This window comes from Pseudophryne corroboree, chromosome 2, assembly GCF_028390025.1.
Source record: "Pseudophryne corroboree isolate aPseCor3 chromosome 2, aPseCor3.hap2, whole genome shotgun sequence".
NCBI classification, from domain to species: Eukaryota; Metazoa; Chordata; class Amphibia; order Anura; family Myobatrachidae; genus Pseudophryne; species Pseudophryne corroboree.
In genome coordinates this window covers 758,459,076-758,478,349 of record NC_086445.1, presented here as the reverse complement: position 1 = coordinate 758,478,349, position 19,274 = coordinate 758,459,076, and the positions used below count along the sequence as shown (strand labels likewise).

General features: G+C 47.9%; 1 protein-coding gene across 2 annotated transcripts in view; it reads right to left on the bottom strand.

Annotated features, from left to right (window-relative positions):
• LOC135047464 (serine/threonine-protein kinase 38) overlaps positions 1-19,274 on the bottom strand; it is a 249,986-nt gene that overhangs the window by 30,628 nt on the left and 200,084 nt on the right. The window contains exon 8 of one of the 2 annotated variants that reach the window (XM_063955453.1): positions 17,859-17,876. The exons of the other annotated variant lie outside the window; for it this stretch is intronic. Within the exon in view, the coding sequence (XP_063811523.1) occupies positions 17,859-17,876 (18 nt within the window). The remainder of the gene's footprint in view (positions 1-17,858; positions 17,877-19,274) is intronic. 2 annotated transcript variants of the gene reach the window in all.

Genomic DNA, 19,274 nt, shown 5'->3' with positions numbered 1-19,274 from the left:
ATGTTCAAATAGGGCAGCAAGGTGTAGGCAGTGTGAGTGCAGCCTCAGAGTGACAGGAGCCTCTCACACATACTAACTGGGCGGCACAAGTGCCTGAGTCCGGCTCTGTTGCAGGCAGTTCATGCTTGCACCGGCCTCTTCTGGTGGGGAGTGAGGGCCGCATGGTACCTGCTGTGCAGTGTTTGGGTCTGGATATTGGGGAGTGCAGCAGCACAATTGAGTATCTTCCCAGGTCAAGAGTGGATTGGTGAGGGGATACAGGGCTTTGGGATGGGGTGGGGGAGCTGGGAATATACCATGGAGTCATTGGGGAGAGACAGACTGTGGGGAAGGAAGGAAGGAAGGAAGGAGAGATATACATATACATATATGTGTGTATCGATAAATAAATAATTACATGTATTTATCAACAGTTTGTTACATAGTGCAGCAAATTCCATTGCTCTTTACTATTTACAGTATATATAATGTGAGGGGGTCCCAGAGATATCACTGTATCGGGCCCCAAGATTTCTGTTGCAAGCCCGGATGTCAAGGAAATAAAATAAACAGCCGTAATCCTCTCATTTCCTTTTCAAACTCCACGGCAGTCAATGTAAGGAGAGAAAGAGGGTGGCTTAAGAATAATCAACAGAAATAACTTTTTAAAGAAAAAATAAAAATAAATAAATTTTTCCTTCCAAAATATGCACCTACAGCAGACATAACAACCAAAAGATAATGGGGGAAGTTCAATTAGTGTCGTTAATTTAACGGGGGTGAAAAAAGGTGACAGCCTTGGGCTTTGACGCCTGGGGATAGTCAATTACAAGCCTTTTTTCTCGCCCAATAAATTAACCTGCTATCGTATTAATTTCAGAACCAGAGAAAAGTTCCCCGATGTAGGTGTAAATGGGTTCGCGGAACCCAATAACAGGCAATTTATCCCTGTTAAATGCAGAGTGCGGGTTGCCTTTGAGGCAAATGTAATAGACCCGGAGGATCAATTAGCCCACTGTAAATTACCGCAGCTAATTGAATCCATCCCTACTTCTGGTAAAGAAAGATGTCCACCGTGCTGCTGTTGGCCTGCAGAGGTCTGATTCTGCATGCCCAGTAGTGGCCACAACCACTGAACAATGTGCCCTTATTGCACCTCACAGCCACTCCTTTTCGTAAGTCTGCACAATTACATATTTCGTTAATATTAGGAGAGGTAAACGGTAAATTGTTAGTTGGTAGCTGGCAGAAGGGCAATCTCCCGAGTGGAAACAATCTTAAATACATAAAGTAAAATAATTTCGCAGCACTATCTGTATAAAATGTTAAAAATAGGATTTTAATTACCTACCGGTGAATCCTTTTCTCGTAGTCTGCAGAGGATGCTGGGGTCCACATTAGTACCATGGGGTATAGATGGGTCCTCTAGGAGCCATTGGCACTTTAAGAGTTTGAGAGTGTGGGCTGGCTCCTCCCTCTATGCCCCTCCTACCAGACTCCGGGTGTGTACACACGATGAGACCCCTGCTATGTTCGATTTTGACTATGCGATTTCCCTTGAACTCTCCTAGAGCCCAGATAGCACAGATTTTGACTATCTGTGCTTGAGATTTTGTCTATGTACGATTTTGACTAAGTGCCAATTTTGACTATACTTTGTACTAGATTGTACACTAGATAGTCAAGATTGACTTGCCTGCACTGTCTATCTAGCCGTACGATACCGACCCCACGGGAGCGCGCATCGGGATCGAATCTGTATCGCAAGCTGCCTAGCACCATGAGATATGCACTAACTTTTCATAAGATTTTGACTATATAGTCAAAATCTCAGATTTATCTCACTGTGTGTACACACCCTCAGTCTAGAAACTGTGCCCGAAGAGACTGACATTAGGGTGTTTCATTTTTCCAAAGATGTGATTTTCATACGACTTTGCTTACGCCCCGAGTCTCAGTGATGTAAAAGATATATTTGCCAAATTTCAAGAAGATTGGATAATATTTAGGGGTTGCACACATTGATCACTTTTATCTCAAACTGGTGAAATTTCTAATATTGAAGTGCTTTGGACTAATGGGCTTCTCGTGTATTTCTTTCAACTTCTGCAGGTAATTGAACTTTAAAATGGGAACAAAAAGAGGAATTTGGCTGCTAGAAAAGGTGCCTAGTGGTGAATTTTTAGGAGCTCGGCTCCCTTCAAACGAACAAGTACTTTTAGTTTTTATTTACCATCACAAGGAAATGAAAGAAACCCTTTCGGATGCTGCTAAATCTACCAGTACTAAACTACAGGAAGTGTGGAGGAAAGCAAATATCCCTGTTAAGGAGGAGAATATCCGTGCAGGTATACAGAAGCTGAACAAAGAATACCAAAATCTGGGTAAAGAGAAATCGAGAAACACGGATAAAGCAAATGTGAAATGGCAGATTTGGAAAAGTGATCTCGTCAAGTTATTTGACATTTCCCGGCAAAATGTGATGGACATGACTAGCGTATCACAAGAAGATAAAGAATACCTTAGGTCACAAAGAGAAGATCGTATGAGTTTGTCAATGAGTGGAAGGGCAAGGCTTGGAACTGAAAATGTTCTTGGAGGATGGCAAACCTGAGGTAACACTGATGCGACCGTGCTATAGGCACATGTAGGTAAACATCCTGTATATCCAGAGATACCATGTAATCGCCGGGTTCCATAGCCAACATTATGGAGCGTAATGTCTCCACGTGGAACCTTGGAATCCAAATGTATTTGTTTAACATTTTGAGATTGAGAATTGGTCGAAATGACCCATTTGGCTTCTGATTCAAAAATAGATTGGAGTAAAACCCCTGTCCCCTTTGTGATTGAGGTACTAGGACAATCACACCTGACTGCAGTAACTTTTGGACTGCTTCTTGCAGGGCATTGGCCTTCGACTCTATACGAGACGGGCTGGTGCAAAAAAATCTTTGAGGAGGTTGCCTCCTGAATGGGAACCCATACCCGTGAGATACCACCTTCTGCACCCAAGCATCTGTTGTTGCAAAATGACGGAGTCGGCCCCCAACCCTGGAGTCCTCCAGGCGGAGGCCCGTCTCTTCAGGCTGATGGTTTCTGTTCAGGCTTGGAAGCTGGCTTTCTACTAGTCCATTGCTTCTTACCGCTGGCTGATCTATTGAACTGGGGTTGCTTAGCCTCCTCTTTAGCTTTCGCTTAGCCATCGAAATGGCCGAAACTTTGAACCCCTAGTCTTAGGGTTATAACTAGCCGGAAATCTGACCTTTTTGGATTCAGCTTCCGATTCTAGAATATCAGACAATTGTTTTCCAAACAATATATTACCAATGAAAGGCAATGCTTCCAATTCTTTCTTGGATTCAGCATCTGCTTTCCAAGTGCGTAGCCAAACTACTCTACGAGCGTCTCCTGTCAAGGCTGATGCTTTAGAAGCAATCGTACCCATATCAATTGCTGCTTCTTCCACATATTGGGCAGCTTGTCTTAAACAGCTTAAATGATACTCTTGCTCCCTATTAGGAGGAGAGAGGCCATTCTCTAGTTCCTCTATCCACTCGCCCATTGCCTTTGCTATCCAGGCCGAAGCCATAGCAGGTCTTAACACTGCTCCTGAGAGAGAAAATATATTTTTCAAGAAGCTATCTACCCTTCTGTCTGTGACATCATTTAGTGAGGTAGATAACAGTGGTAAAGCAGATTTATGCACAAGTCGCAGTACATGTGCATCTACTTTCGGAGGAACTTCTCTTTTTGAACAATCTGCAGCTGGAAATTGATAAGAAACCCACTTTTTCGGAATCTTATACTTTTTACTGGGCGTCGCCCAAAATTCTTCCATCATTTCCGTCAGATCATCGGACGCTGGGAATTCAGTTTTAACTGTCTTTGTTCGTTTAAACACAGGTGCTTTAGATTTTGACACTGTTTTGGCCGATTCCTCCAACGAGAGAACAGCTTTCATAGCATCAATAAGTTCAGCTACATCCTCTGAACTAAAACACTGCGACTGATCATCATACGGAGTATTTGAATATACTGTAATATCATCTGTTGTATCATCTTGTGTAGTCTGCCACATAGACGCATCTATCTTAGTCTTACCTGTCCCTTGGTTACTTGTAGAGGCTACTGGAACCAAACTGTAGGAAGGGAGCTGCATGCATGGGTTAATAGTGTAACCTATCCCATGGGGTGGTGCTGCCGGAGTTAACCTGTTCGCTATTGAAGACAAAGTCTGTGCGAACATACTCCATGGTGGCTCTGCTGGTTGTTGAACCAATTCCTGTTTTTTACTTTGCTGAAAAGCAAAACAGTTCGCGCATAACCCCTCATAAGTGACCAGCTGGCCTATACCAATTAACCCTGTTTTACAAGATAAACATGTTAGGGATGTAGGAGTGCCTGATAAATTCTCCTCGTCACTTTTGCCACTCACAGACATGGTAATATTCTGTTTATGACTACACAATTTGTGACTGAAAATCACCTATATATAGATATACTGTATAGAAGTGAGATCAATCTGACCACAACCGTGCACCTGAATTGAGGTTCAGAACAGGACTGACAACATAAAAAAAGTCAGCACACATACTAGCAGTCAGTCACATGTTAAAGCATTAAACATTCTCATATGAGAATACACCCACCATAACAACTTACAAGTAAGTAGGAAAATTGTATTTCTGTTTTTAACTGTTTTGTTTCAAACATAACATGCAGAAACAACAGTAATATACAGGTCTCATATGCAATATGTACCAAAATTAACAATTCATACTAACAAGTAGAGAGAATTTTTAGTACTGTATAGCCCTTCCTACAAAGAGCGGGATAAGGGGAGACTCACCACACTTCCATATCCATCAAATACGCTCGCAAGACGCTGAGTGGATTCAGACGCTACTGGTGTACACTGCCGTTCTGATAACTGATAAGCGGCACGGACGCTCACTAACGGACACGGACGCACTCAGTGAATGCCACGTGTATGCAGACGCTAAGGCCTGCGACTCGGTCCGGCAATCTCTAGTGTACACCGCGGCGTTTAAGCTGCGACCGAGTACCCTCGTGGTAGCGTCTGAGACGGAAGTGAGGTCATTCAGTTCATGGACGGGAGACGCGCGGAAACTGGTCATGAACTTGGGGCAGGGGCGGCCAAGAGAGCGTCTAAATCCCCGTTGACTTAAACTCTAAGGATCGCGGCCTCTACCTAGTCCTGGCGCCTATAATCCCTAAACATAGCGCTGTCGCACCTGAGTGTGTTCGGCGCATCAACACACTGTTTGTAGTGTCCACCAAATACAGTGTAGTTGTGTCCGGACCCCCTAGTAAGAGGAAATCCATAGACTTACCTTCTCCCCATGCTCCGGCCACAGCCTGGTTACGTCTGCTGGACCTGCTAGAACATCCGACACAGACGCCCGTCGAGACAGCACTGTACCGCACATATACGGGAGACTACACAGAATTTAACCCACAAGAATGGCAAGAGAGACACAGAGATTGGAGCCAACCCACACACAGCGCTTTCACTGGTATAGGGAGACCCCAACAAGCGCTGACTGTGCACCTTAATAGGTTACACAGTCTGTACAGCCCCCCCCCCCCTCCCCCCTTCTACAACCCCCTGGTACCGTAAGAGATAGCTGGAGTTGCTCTGGAGGGACTGCTCCTCACTGACAGCGTTTCTGCAGGCAGGAAAATGGCGCTGAACGCTGCTGGGCCCGCTCTGTGGAGAAGCTCCGCCCCCTAAATGGCTCCGTCTTCCCGCTCTTCTGGAGATTATACTGGCCTGAGGAATTGTGCTGGCAGCGATCCCGGGACCCTGACAGGCTTAAGAGGTCAGTGTAGGGTGTAGGCGCTGGCTCAAGGCGCCCCTCACAGCGCCACACTATGTACCGCTGAGCCCCGGAGCGCAGTTAGTACTGCGCTCCATACCCTGTTGCCGCAATCTTCACACTGGCTCCCCGCTTGCTAGGGGGGCCGGTGACTCACTAGACACTGATCTTCTGGCTTTGTAAGGTGGTGGCGGCATGCTGCCGGGGTGAGCGATCCCCTGTGGCGGGGAACGTTCTATCCCCTCAGGAATCAGTGTCCTGTCAGCGGAGAAAGTGGCTCAGACCCAGCAGGGCGGACACTACTCCCCCCCCCTTAGTCCCACGATGCCAGCAGCTTCCCTGTAAAATAAAAAACTCTAAAATAAACTTTACTAAAGAAGCTCTGTAGAGCTCCCCTAGCTGTGCCCGGCTCCTCCGGGCAGATTTTCTAAACTGAGTCTGGTAGAAGGGGCATAGAGGGAGGAGCCAGCCCACACTCTCAAACTCTTAAAGTGCCAATGGCTCCTAGTGGACCCATCTATATCCCATGGTACTAATGTGGACCCCAGCATCCTCTAGGACGCAAGAGAAAAATAGGTTCCTTAGACCATAAGGTGTAACTCTCCCACTTAACAGGCAGGCGAGATTACTACCAGAAATATCAACTCACAAGTAAGCAACGCGAGACATCTTCTGAAAAGCTCAGACATTAGAACATCAAATACCATATTATGCAGTCTTAACACCGTCCATTCTCCGGATACCATTTTCACCACTTATAACTGCGAGACGTTTCGAGTTGTCTGGAGTTTGATGATGGATACGCAGGATAGCAATTTCTAATGAAATTCCCCCTTCCTTACCAGCAGATTTCAGGCTGGCTGCCAGCCAAATGTTGCAGCGAGACGTTTCTCTCCTACTCCTTCCTGCAGTGTGCCCATGAGACAGGTCCGCGCATGCAAAATATTGTATAGCAAACTAAATGCTGCAATGTATTTCTAATTATACAACAAAATTAATAAAGTTATTTGTGTTACACCAAGCAGTCGTCCAATCGGTCTCATGGCCAGAGCAGGTATGTGGAACATTTAGTGCTAGAGAAATATTTCTACTAAAGTGCAATTTATGAATAATATTCTCTCTAGTTATATTAAGTACAGTAGAATTTTAATTTAATTGGTCATTATTTGACATTGGTTGCAGAGTGCTGGAATAAGAATGGTGGAGCAATGGGATCAGACCGCAGCCGCCGTGACCGCATTTTCCGACACGGTCACATCCCATGAGACCATGCCTTCCCTCTACTGTTATGAAAGATCTAAACTGCACATGTGCAGAACAAACCAGGGACGTGCAGTCAGGGGAGGCAGTGCCTGCTTCTGTAGATTGAGACATCCTCCGTGACTTGTGGGGGTGGGAGGCTGTCTGTGCTGCTAGGACACCCCCTGTGATGGGGGGGGGGGGGGTGTTGTTTGAGGAGCCTGGCTATACCCTGTCACCCAGTACCTCCATCACCCACTATCTCCCTAATCATGTCGCCCGCTATCTCCCTGTCACCCAATGTCTTTCTGTCACCCTAATCATGTTACCCACTATCTCCCTGTCACCCCTGCGTCGCCAGTCACCCACTATCTCTGTGTCACCCCTGCGTCGCCAGTCACCCACTATCTCCCCTGTGTCGCCAGTCACCCACTATCTCCCTGTCACCCCTGCATCGCCAGTCACCCAGTATCTCCCTGTCACCCCTGAGTTGCCGTCACCCATTATCTCCCTGTCACCCCTGCGTCGCCAGTCACCCACTATCTCCGTGTCAGCTCTACGTCGCCAGTAACCCACTATCTCCCTGTCTCCCCTGCGTCGCCAGTCACCCACTATCTCCCTGTCACCCCTGCGTCGCCATCACCCACTATCTCCCTGTCACCCCTGCGTCGCCAGTCACTTACTATATCCATGTCTCCCCTGCGTCGCCAGTCACCCACTATCTCCGTGTCACCCCTGCATCGCCAGTCACCCAGTATCTCCCTGTCACCCCTGCGTTGCCGTCACCCATTATCTCCCTGTCACCCCTGCGTCGCCAGTCACCCACTATCTCCGTGTCAGCCCTACGTCGCCAGTCACCCACTATCTCCCTGTCTCCCCTGCGTCGCCAGTCACCCACTATCTCCGTGTCACCCCTGCGTCGCCAGTCACCCACTATCTCCCTGTCTCCCCTGCGTTGCCAGTCACCCACTATCTCCCTGTCACCCCTGCGTCGCCAGTCACCCACTGTCACCCCTGCGTCGCCAGTCACCCACTATCTCCCTGTCACCCCTGCGTTGCCATCACCCACTATCTCCCTGTCACCCCTGCAACGCCAATCACCCACTATCTCCCTGTCTCCCCTGCGTCGCCAGTCACCCACTATCTCCCTGTCACCCCTGCGTCGCCAGTCACCCACTATCTCTGTCACCCCTGCGTCGCCAGTCACCCACTATCTCCCTGTCACCCCTGCGTCGCCAGTCACCCACTATCTCTGTCACCCCTGCATCGCCAATCACCCACTATCTCCCTGTCTCCCCTGCGTCGCCAGTCACCCACTATCTCCCTGTCTCCCCTGCGTCGCCAGTCACCCACTATCTCCGTGTCACCCCTGCGTCGCCAGTCACCCACTATCTCCCTGTCTCCCCTGCGTTGCCAGTCACCCACTATCTCCCTGTCACCCCTGCGTCGCCAGTCACCCACTGTCACCCCTGCGTCGCCAGTCACCCACTATCTCCCTGTCACCCCTGCGTTGCCATCACCCACTATCTCCCTGTCACCCCTGCATCGCCAATCACCCACTATCTCCCTGTCTCCCCTGCGTCGCCAGTCACCCACTATCTCCCTGTCACCCCTGCGTCGCCAGTCACCCACTATCTCTGTCACCCCTGCGTCGCCAGTCACCCACTATCTCCCTGTCACCCCTGCGTTGCCATCACCCACTATCTCCCTGTCTCCCCTGCGTCGCCAGTCACCCACTATCTCCCTGTCACCCCTGCGTTGCCATCACCCACTATCTCCCTGTCCCCCCTACATCGCCAATCACCCACTATCTCCCTGTCACCCCTGCGTTGCCATCACCCACTATCTCCCTGTCACCTCTGCGTCGCCAGTCACCCACTATCTCCCTGTCACCCCTGCGTCGCCAGTCACCCACTATCTCCATGTCTCCGCTGCGTCGCCAGTCACCCACTATCTCCCTGTCTCCCCTGCGTTGCCATCACCCACTATCTTCCTGTCACCCCTGCATCGCCAATCACCCACTATCTCTCTGTCACCCCTGCGTCGCCAGTCACCCACTATCTCCCTGTCTCCCCTGCATGGCCAGTCACCCACTAGCTCTGTGTCACCCCTGCGATTCCAGTCACCCACTATCTCCCTGTCACCCCTGCGTCGCCAGTCACCCACTATCTCCATGTCTACCCTGCATCGCCAGTCACCCACTATCTCCCTGTCACCCCTGCGTCGCCAGTCACCCATTGTCTCCCTGTCTACCCTGCATCGCCAGTCACCCACTATCTCCGTGTCACCCCTGCGAATCCAGTAACCCACTATCTCCAGGGGGAGGGGGCGCACCAGCCAGAATATTGCCTAGAGCATCAAAATAGCCGGTGCTGGCTCTGCCCAGTCCCGTACCTTGCGCCCACCTCCACCTCACTTTCACTGCCCATCTCTGGCCTACTCTGCCAGACTCCGCGGGCAGTAACTAAAATCATGAGCCTGTCACGGCCAGAGAGGGGAGGAGAGGCCACGATCCCCGCTCATCCCCGCTCCTCCCCTCTTTTTTCACTCCATCTCCGACCCTGGATTCCTGGCTGCAATTTCCACCGGCGACCCCCGGAGTTAACATCAAAGGAGGAGCCACGCTGCAGTTCTAGACCCTGGACCAGGTAAGTAAATAGCAATATAAGTGTCACTCACTGCCTGTCCCCATCACCCTTTCCTTCTATCTGTCACACTCTCACCTACTGCTGTTACGCTTTCCCTGGCATCACCCACTGCTGTCACCCTCTACCTGGCGTCACCCTCTCCCTGTCATCCACTGCTGTCACCCTTTTACAGGACTTCCATTAACTTAATAGTGCTGCATCCATAGCGCTATTAAGTTAATGGAAGCCCTGTACAACAAAATTGCATTCATGTCCTCCTTCCAGTCCCAAAGACTAGGTTTTTTTTTTTTTATTTCATAAAAATTTACAATATATTAGCCACCTGCTCATCACAAGTTTGATGAGCAGGTTGGCTGCAGGCATTGGTAGCAGCTGCATCGGACTGATATGCAAATTAGTGGCGGGTGCCCGGGTCAGTTGATGGTGGGTGATTTTGTAAGTAGTAGACATCGGCTCAGGGGCAGTAGTGGGCATTGGCTCAACGGCGGTAGGGATCATCGGCAGGACTCGGCGGACATTATCGCTGCAGTGCCTCACCAGCCAGTGACCTCACCGCACGCCACTGGAACAGACCTCCTCTTCCTACTGCCACTCAGGGTTGGGGGGTACTATTACAATGGGGCCCAGGTAGAAGAGGGGGGACAAGACCATCCCTAGATATTTTTTTCATTAACATTTTTAAATCCATTAAAAAAAAAATATATATATTCTAAAGTTAAATGAGCAATTTTGGGGGACATTATTAGTCAGTTAAGAGGAAAAAAGTATAAAATAGCATGCCATACTGCCCTCATTTCACATGCAGACTTATTCCTCTCTGAAGTCACACTTTGTATTACTTCTGTAAACAGAAGAGAGCCCCAAATTTTGGTGATGGAGTCTGTAGCGAGCAGAAAGGGGCACTACACAAATACATTTAGGGGTTTATTAAGAAGCATCTGGTTGTAAAACCTGGTGCTTCCGATCAGGTTTATGCCCAATATTTAAAAGGACAATGCTTTGGGGGGCGTGGCCTGGCAGGCAAGCTGGACGGATGTGCCTTTGTCTAGCTCCAGCTGCCAGCGTGATAAGTGCCTTATCTGGCCCTTTTTTTCAGCCCTTCTTATATCTCTCACTGCCCTCCGAGTGTTGCTCCTGCCCCCCCTGCACTAGGTGAGTCGGGTCCCGGAGCGGCCTCCTGCCTCCTTGCGGGTTGGGGCCTGCGCGCCCTGCAGAAGCCGGGGGCTAGATTTATACAGAGACCCGGACGTGGTGGACCCCGTGTGGCGACGTGATCAGACCGGCTCAAAAGACAAGCCCTCACCTTACACGGCTCTGCTCTCTGCATCGTTGCCTCGCCTGCGGCCTCCGTGTGCACAGGGAAGTGCCTCGAGTCTGCCCGGCGAGATCGGGGTCCTGGTGCGCTCGGCGGCCTGCTTCCGCCTCAGGAGACGGGGCCTGCGGTTGCTGGGGCGCCCGCCGCGGGTCTCCGGAAGTCCGCGACTGGGTATCCCACCGCAACGACGGCAATGGATGCGGCTCTCCTCGGCTCTGCCAGCCAGACGCCGCTTGCCTCCTGGCCTCTGATGCCCTGCACTCGGAGCCTGTGGATATAGCCTCGGGTCGCCTCAGCTTCTCTAGGCGCCGGCGGCCATATTGGATCCGGAGCCCGGGACACTCCTGCTACTCTTAACAGTTGAAGGTAGGGGTGGGGAGCCCTGGCTACTGGCTGGCCCGTGGCTGGGACCCACCACCTGCTGGATCTTACCTATTGCCCCCAAGTAGTTTTAATATGGATGTGTGGAAGGGGTGCTTGTGTTTATACCTGCATTAGGACTACATCCTACCCTGACACTGTGCCTTATCATTCTATTAAGGTGGGGGACCAGATCACGCGAGGCTGCAATAATAGAGATCAGGGGGGACCCCTGGGATCATTCTGTTAATTCTGGGAGTGCCTCTGCTGTACCTGTTCTTCGCCTCTGCTGTTTTGCTTCACCTATGATATTTGATGTTGGAGCTCCATCTGCTGGTGGCTTTGTTGTTTGATTTAGGCTGCATGAGAGAATCTACTTTCTTTATAATGTGATTCCATTGGAACCTGCCCTGAGTCTTGGGTCCTCCTATGTCATAAATAATTGCAGTGCCCTATCCCTGCTACCGGGACTTTTCTAGCTCTGTAATGCAGTGATCCTCTCTAGCTGCTCTACGCATACGTTCCACCATGCCTAGAAGTAACAGAAAGCAACACGGCGCAGACCTGAGCCAGAGCCTAAAAAAATTTGCCTACTCAAATACAAAATCTCCGGGACAGGGGGCTCCCTCGCTACCTGATATTTCGGATTCGGAGGACTCGGATCATTCCCCATTGACCCGGAAGGATCTACACCTGCTTTTCCGTGAAATTCAGGAGACGAGGAAATCTGTGCAGACGGTGCAAGCAGAGGTACATACGGCCATTGCCTCTCTTAAGGCTGACGTTACCGACCTTGGAGACAGAACAGACCACTTAGCGTCTAAAATGGATGAGGTGGTCGCTTTCCAACAGGGAGTAGGTGATGAAATTCACGGGCTAAAGCAGGAAATGCAAATACTCCTAGAACGCCAAGAAGACCAGGACAATAGGGCGCAACGGAATAATCTTCACATCCGAGGTATCCCCGAAGACGTTGATATGACGTCCTTACACGATTACCTTAAGAAACTGTTTGTGCACCTGTCGCCTTCAACTCCGGAAGACCAACTCTTGTTGGATAGGGCCCATAGAGCTCTCCGCCCTCGCTCTCAGGATTTGGCTCAGCCCAGAGATGTTATTCTGCGATGCCATTACTATTCGGCTAAAGAGGACTTACTTAGGGAGGCTAGGAAGCTCTCCAAGCTGGAGTTCCTGGGACATTCTCTCCAAATATTTCAGGATATTGCACCTAGTACCCTGCTTAAAAGGAAGGAATTCCGACACATTACCTCGGCTCTCCGGGACAATGGCATTCGCTATCGATGGGGTTTCCCTTTTCGCATTCTGGTGTGGCATCATAACCGCCTCCACTCGGCTAGGGATCTAGCCGAAGCTAAAGGACTCTTACGTAACCTGGGTCTTTCCCCGCCTCTGGCCCTGTCTGAGTCTCCACAGCGGACGTGCGAGGCCACTTCCATAGAGTCGACTGCCACCCCGAGACGCTCCCTGAACCGAGACTGGTCGCGAGTGCCCTCAGCGCGGAAATCAGCTTCTGTTGGCCCTCCCACTTGATGCCTTACGTGTTTAATTACGGTTTCATCTCTGTATTTTGTTACTTCAACGCATGCATATATTGTGATGTCATTTTTCGCTTTTACTGTTCCACCACTGGCCCGACTTCCCCTATACCTGGCGTATACATTTAGCTGCTTAGCTCTTATTACCATAGTCGTGTATGCTGGGAGGTTATAGGGCTAAGGCACCCCTTTGGGGAAATGTATCCCTCTGTACTGGAACTGACACCTTTTGTTTTATTGTTTGTTAGAGCTATCCTCCACATGTGGCAATATTTGTCTCTGCCTTGGATAGTCAATATTACATTACTAGTTACCCTATATAGTAGTAGGAATTAAGAAATGTTGTCCAATCTCTTATCCCCTTAACACTGGTCCCTAGACTCAGCACACATGTTGGTAAGTGTCCGCTGCTCTCGATGCACCTGGCCCAGCCAGGCCGCGTCCCCATAGTTGGGTCTTATACCAGAGTCCGGTTGTTGTCACCTAGTGACCCCTTTCTATTGTTCCCTAACCGGCACGCTAGGCCAGATGTAGTTCCTTCTGGTCTCCAATTCTCCCCCCTTCGCTACTTTTCCCGAGTTCTGTTTCCCCTGTTCCTGTGTTCTTTTTTTCATCTTGTTCAGATGCGTAATGATGTCCGCCGCTTGCCATGTATGTTCATGTTTTTGTTTTGGTTAGCTACAGGGCTGCGGTGTCCGGAGAGAGGCGGTGAGGCGTTCCGAAAACTCGCTGGTCATGGCTCTTAGAATCTATTCGCACAATGTTAAAGGTTTGAACAGCACTAACAAACGCACCAAGCTTTTTCTCTCCCTTAAAACAGGCCAAGGGCGATTTAGTTTTCCTACAAGAAACCCACTTTAAGAAATCCCTCCATCCTGATTTAAAGTCTAAAGCCTACCCTCTTACATTTCATGCATGTGTTGCTATGCACAAGAAAAGGGGGGTCTCCATCTTGATAGCTGCCCACCTTACGTTTGAACTGGTGGACAGTCATGTAGATAAATCGGGTAGATGGCTCATTCTTATTGGGAAATTAAATTATATCCTATATACCCTTGTTAATGTCTATGCGCCAAACCAAAATCAGGCTACATTCTTTAGGAAGTTGAATGCTCATTTGACTAGACTCTGTAGAGGTGAAGTCATAGTAGCAGGCAATTTTAATGAGGTGCTCGACGCCTCGCTGGATAGATCCTCCCCTCCCTCTCCTCGCTCTTCTACCCGTACACGCCTGTCCTTGGCATCTCTGGCACTGCTAGATCTTTTGAAACTCCAGTTGCTATTTGACTCCTTCAGGCTAACTGACCCTCTGACTAGGGACTATACTTTTTTTTCCTCTGTGCACAAGTCCTATTCTAGGAAAGACATGATCTTACTCAGCCGGGACCTGTCCTCTAAACTTAAATCTACTAGTATACTCCCTATGATATGGTCCGACCACTGCCCGATCACTGTTAATCTTCATTCTATTGCCCCCCGTCCCCCTCCTGCCTCTTGGCGGTTGAACGATTCCCTACTGCATAGCCAGGAAATTACTAACCAGATTAAAAGCTGCCTCACTGACTATTTTCTACTTAACGACCTCCCGGAGACTTCACCTATTACTCTATGGGAGGCACACAAGGCTGTTTTACATGGTCATTTGATTAGTCAGGCCTCTAGGTTTACAAAGACCAGGGAAGCTAGCTTCCTTTCCCTTTCCACTAAACTTCAGACCCTTGAGCGTCAACATAAACTCTCCCCTACCCCTTCCAACTTAGAGTCCTTGCTGGAAGCGAAGTCTGCAATGTCGTTCACCCTGTCAGAACGTACGGCAAAGACTCTCCAGAGGCTTAATCAGACCTTCTATGAGAAGGGTGACAAAGCCGATAGAATCCTGGCATCCCGCCTTAGAGCACAGCGGTCACGGAATAATATTCTGGCGGTGCACACAGAGTCTGGGGAGGTAACATATGCCCCAGAGGGTATAAACAGAGTATTCCGGGACGATTATACTAAGCTCTATAACTTAAACTCAGCTGACTCAGACCCCGGTCCCCCAGATGTCTTAATATCAGAATTGTTGCATCGGGCTAATCTCCCTCGGCTATCTGAATTCGACTCTTCGGAGATGAATAAGGATATAACCGATGAAGAAATAGCTGCCGTTCTGAGGAATCTCAAATCTTCTAAAGCTCCAGGCCCTGATGGCTTTACAGCCTCATACTATAAAAAATTTGCCTCCATTTTGGTCCCCCATCTCAGGATACTGTTTAACGCAGTACTACATGGCACCCCATTCCCAAGTAATATGCTGGAGGCCAGAGCTATAGTTATCCACAAAGAGGGGAGGGATCCTCGAAATTGCGCTAACTATCGGCAGATATCCCTATTGAATTTGGATATTAAACTCTATGCAAAAATTTTGGCTACTCGCCTCAATGGTGTGCTCCCGGGTCTGATACATTATGACCAGGTGGGTTTCATCCCTGGACGTCAGGCCAGGGACAACACTAGGAGAGCGATCGACCTCATTCAATTGTTGAATTGCAGACAGACCCCATCTATCATCCTTTCTCTCGACGCCGAAAAGGCGTTCGATCATATTTCATGGCCTTTTTTATTTCAGACACTGCAGGCGTTTGGGATATCAGCGGGATTTTTGACAGGAGTCTCTGCCTTATACTCCTCCCCTATAGCCAAGGTCCTCACAAACGGAATATTATCCCCTCCCTTCCCGCTATCCAATGGCACGAGACAGGGGTGTACTCTCTCCCCCCTGGTGTTTGCCATGGTCATTGAACCCCTGGCCGCTATGATAAGAAACTCTGACGGAATTCGGGGAGTAAAGGTGGGCTCGCAGGAGTCTAAGATTAAACTCTTTGCAGACGATGTATTGTTGTCTCTTACTCAGACGCAGTCTTCTCTCCCCGCCTTGTATCAGATTATCGAAGAATATGATTCCCTGTCGGGCTATAAAATGAATTTCACTAAATCTGAAGCTATGTTATTACATGTACCTGGAGATCTCAAACGCTCCCTGCAGTCCTCCTATGACCTTCGATGGCAGACCTCTAAGATTAAGTATCTTGGTGTTTTTATCACTTCTCACTATAATTCCCTGTACTCTGAAAATTTCCCGCGACTGATGACCAAGATTAAATCTGATCTGGCGAGATGGAGATCACATATTATATCCTGGCTGGGTAGGATCATTGCTCTCAAAATGACGTTCATGCCACAACTTCTCTACCTTTTTCAAGCTCTACCTGTCAGGGTTCCGGAGAGGGTTCTTAGGGATGCCCAGGCCTCATTCGTGAAGTTTGTCTGGAACGACAGCATTTACTGTGCTCCGGCTCCCTCGCTTGGAGGGAGGCAGAGGATTTCCCGATGTTAAATTTTATTACTTAGCTAGCCATTTAAGCCAAATGGTGGCCTCCTTTGCGCCCCGTGGCTCTATTGCCTGGGTAGACTTTGCAGCTCTTTCTTTGGGACTTCGCTCATTGGCTACGCTGTGGGGTCTGGGCAAACCACATCAGCTCACTCTAACGATCTCCTCTCCCTCTCTTAAATTCCATCTTTCTATTTGCCGGGATACATGTGGTACATGATATTTCTCTATAAGGCCATTGGATGTCAATAGATGATATCAAATGTAAGTTTTCCTCGCCATCCCCTCCCTTTTTTTAATATTTTCAGCTCCGTCACTTCCTTCTCTCCCTACCTCAAGCTGACGCTCTGCGGGATCTTACTTCTTTTGAGTCTCTATGCACTACAAAACCCATATGTAGAGGGCTAATCTCGCTGATCTATTCTATGTTGGTTGGAGTTTCCTCGGGGCCGCAGACTCGCCATGAGCGGGAGTGGGAGAGGGACCTGGGTCCCCCGCCAGATGATGCCTGTTGGGAGGAAGTACGGGAGGGTATTGCTAAAAGCTCTCTCTCTACCCGACTCAAGGAGACATCCTATAAACTATATTATCGGTGTTATTACACCCCGGATAAACTATCTAGGATGTTCCCTTCTGCCACCCCGGTCTGTTGGTGGGGATGCGGTCAACGTAGAACTTTCTTCCATATTTGGTGGACCTGTCCACGTATTGTTCACTTCTGGAATAGGGTACTCGATATATTGAACTCCTTATCTGGATTAGCACTCGAACTGGACCCGTGGATGTTTTTATTGGCCCATCCACATCCAGATCTTAACCCTCTTTTGAATAAACTGTTTTCCCATATATTAGTGGCTGCTAAATCATTAATTGCTAAAAATTGGAAGACCTCCGCTGCTCCCACTATACCAGCTCTGAATAATTATATTTGGTTCGTCGCTAATATGGAAAAGATCACTTATTATCTACATGACTGTCCCCACAAATTTGAACTCGTTTGGGGCCCCTGGTTGCTTACGATGTCTCCCCCAATTTGATGTTCAAACCGTGGTTTTGTCCCCGCCCTCTGGATTTCTGGCCATGCTGTTCTTGGACCCTCCATCCGGGCGCCGTCCTGCCCTCCCTGGTCTTTATTTGTTATTGAGCAATGTCTGGCCCGAGTGTTTGTGTGTATATATATATATATATATATATATATATATATATATATATATATATACACACACACACACACATACATACATACACACAATGTACTGTGTATGCGCTATTCATAGTTGCATTCGATGTTCTTTCCCTCTCATGGCATAGTCCGGCCCTGTTCTTTTTTTTTTCTTTTTCTTTTTCCTGCATCTGCCCTTCTCCTCTTTCTCCCCGCTCCCCCCTCTTCCTCTCTCTTGACTCTTCTCTGTTCTTTTCTTTTTACATATATGGTTCCTGCTTGAGGGACATCTTTGTTTGTTAAATGTGACCAAAATTATTTGATTTTTTTTTTTCATGGAGACTGATTTTCACCTTTTATTGTACAACCAAATCTGTATTGTATACCTTTTTGTCTCTTCTGGTCTAAATAAAGAGTTTAAAAAAAAAAAGAGAACAAAGCTTTAACTAGACATGTCTTTCTACAACTTGAAGCACAGTGGATCTATAATATGAACATTGGGGCAAAATTTAGCTTAAATATATTATCTTGTTTTCTCATATTTTTCCAATTTTTTCATAACTCACCATTTATGTTCATATATTTTAATTTGTGCTTATTTTTATTATATTTTATTTTCATTTTCTCTATATTTATTCTATTCTTTAGTCTACTATATTTATTTTCTCTCTTACTTTTATCTCTATTTGTATCAGTAACTATTTGTTGATGTATGGGCCAGATGTTATACAATTAGTACAACTTTTTTTTTTTTTGTATGGTGGTTCGATGCAATTCTGCTTTGAGCCTTAGCATTTCTGTCATGAATTGTTACTTTGATAGTAAAGATATGAAGCTCTTCTTAGAGGTCTTATTAGGGCCAAGACAATTTTGTGCTTCGGGCTGCTACTCTATCTTTTTTACTTTCAATTTATATGCTATTGCGCCATAGCGGATGTTTTACATACCGCAGACTGTATTGTATTTCTAATGCTGCGATAGCAGTTCCTATGGCAACTGCTTGCTCCATTTCTATTGGTGAGGGGGTTTAGTCACACCATGGCTTTCTATAAGCTGGCCCACAATTAGTGTGAGGTCTCAGCGGGTCGCGCTGTTTTGATATTACCCCTCCGGGTGTCAGGTGTGTTGGAAACGTTGGTGAGTAGGTTATGCACTTAATTTGATAATTTTCACTACAATACCGGATAGGATACAGACTTTTGGTCATAATTATTTAGGCTGCAGTAATTGCAATGTGAGTGCTGCCTACAAAAATATCTATTTTTATGGTTCGGAGGGCATCTAGGCAAATACAGTAGGTCTGAGTATGTGGATATACTGTATTGTCTCTTTAAGCCAATGAGCTGGCAGCCTTAAAACCCACAAAAAAAACAGGGATTTTAATACCTACCGGTAAATCCTTTTCTCCTAGTCCGTAGAGGATGCTGGGGTCCACTTCAGTACCATGGGGTATAGACTGTTCCGCAGGAGCCATGGGCACTTTAAAACTTTTCAAGGGTGTGAAACTGGCTCCTCCCTCTATGCCCCTCCTCCAGACCTCAGTATAGGAACTGTGCCCAGGGAGACTGACATTTCGAGGAAAGGATTTACTTTTAAATTAATGGTGAGATTCATACCAGCTCACATCTCAACCATGCCGCACAATATGGCATACAACACAACACATGCCAACGGGCATGAACAATTTTTGCAGCAACATGCGGAAAATAACCGTAACACACCACCTGTGTAACTACAAACTAATAACTGCAGGTAAAGTACGCACTGGGTCGGGCGCCCAGCATCCTCTACGGACTAGGAGA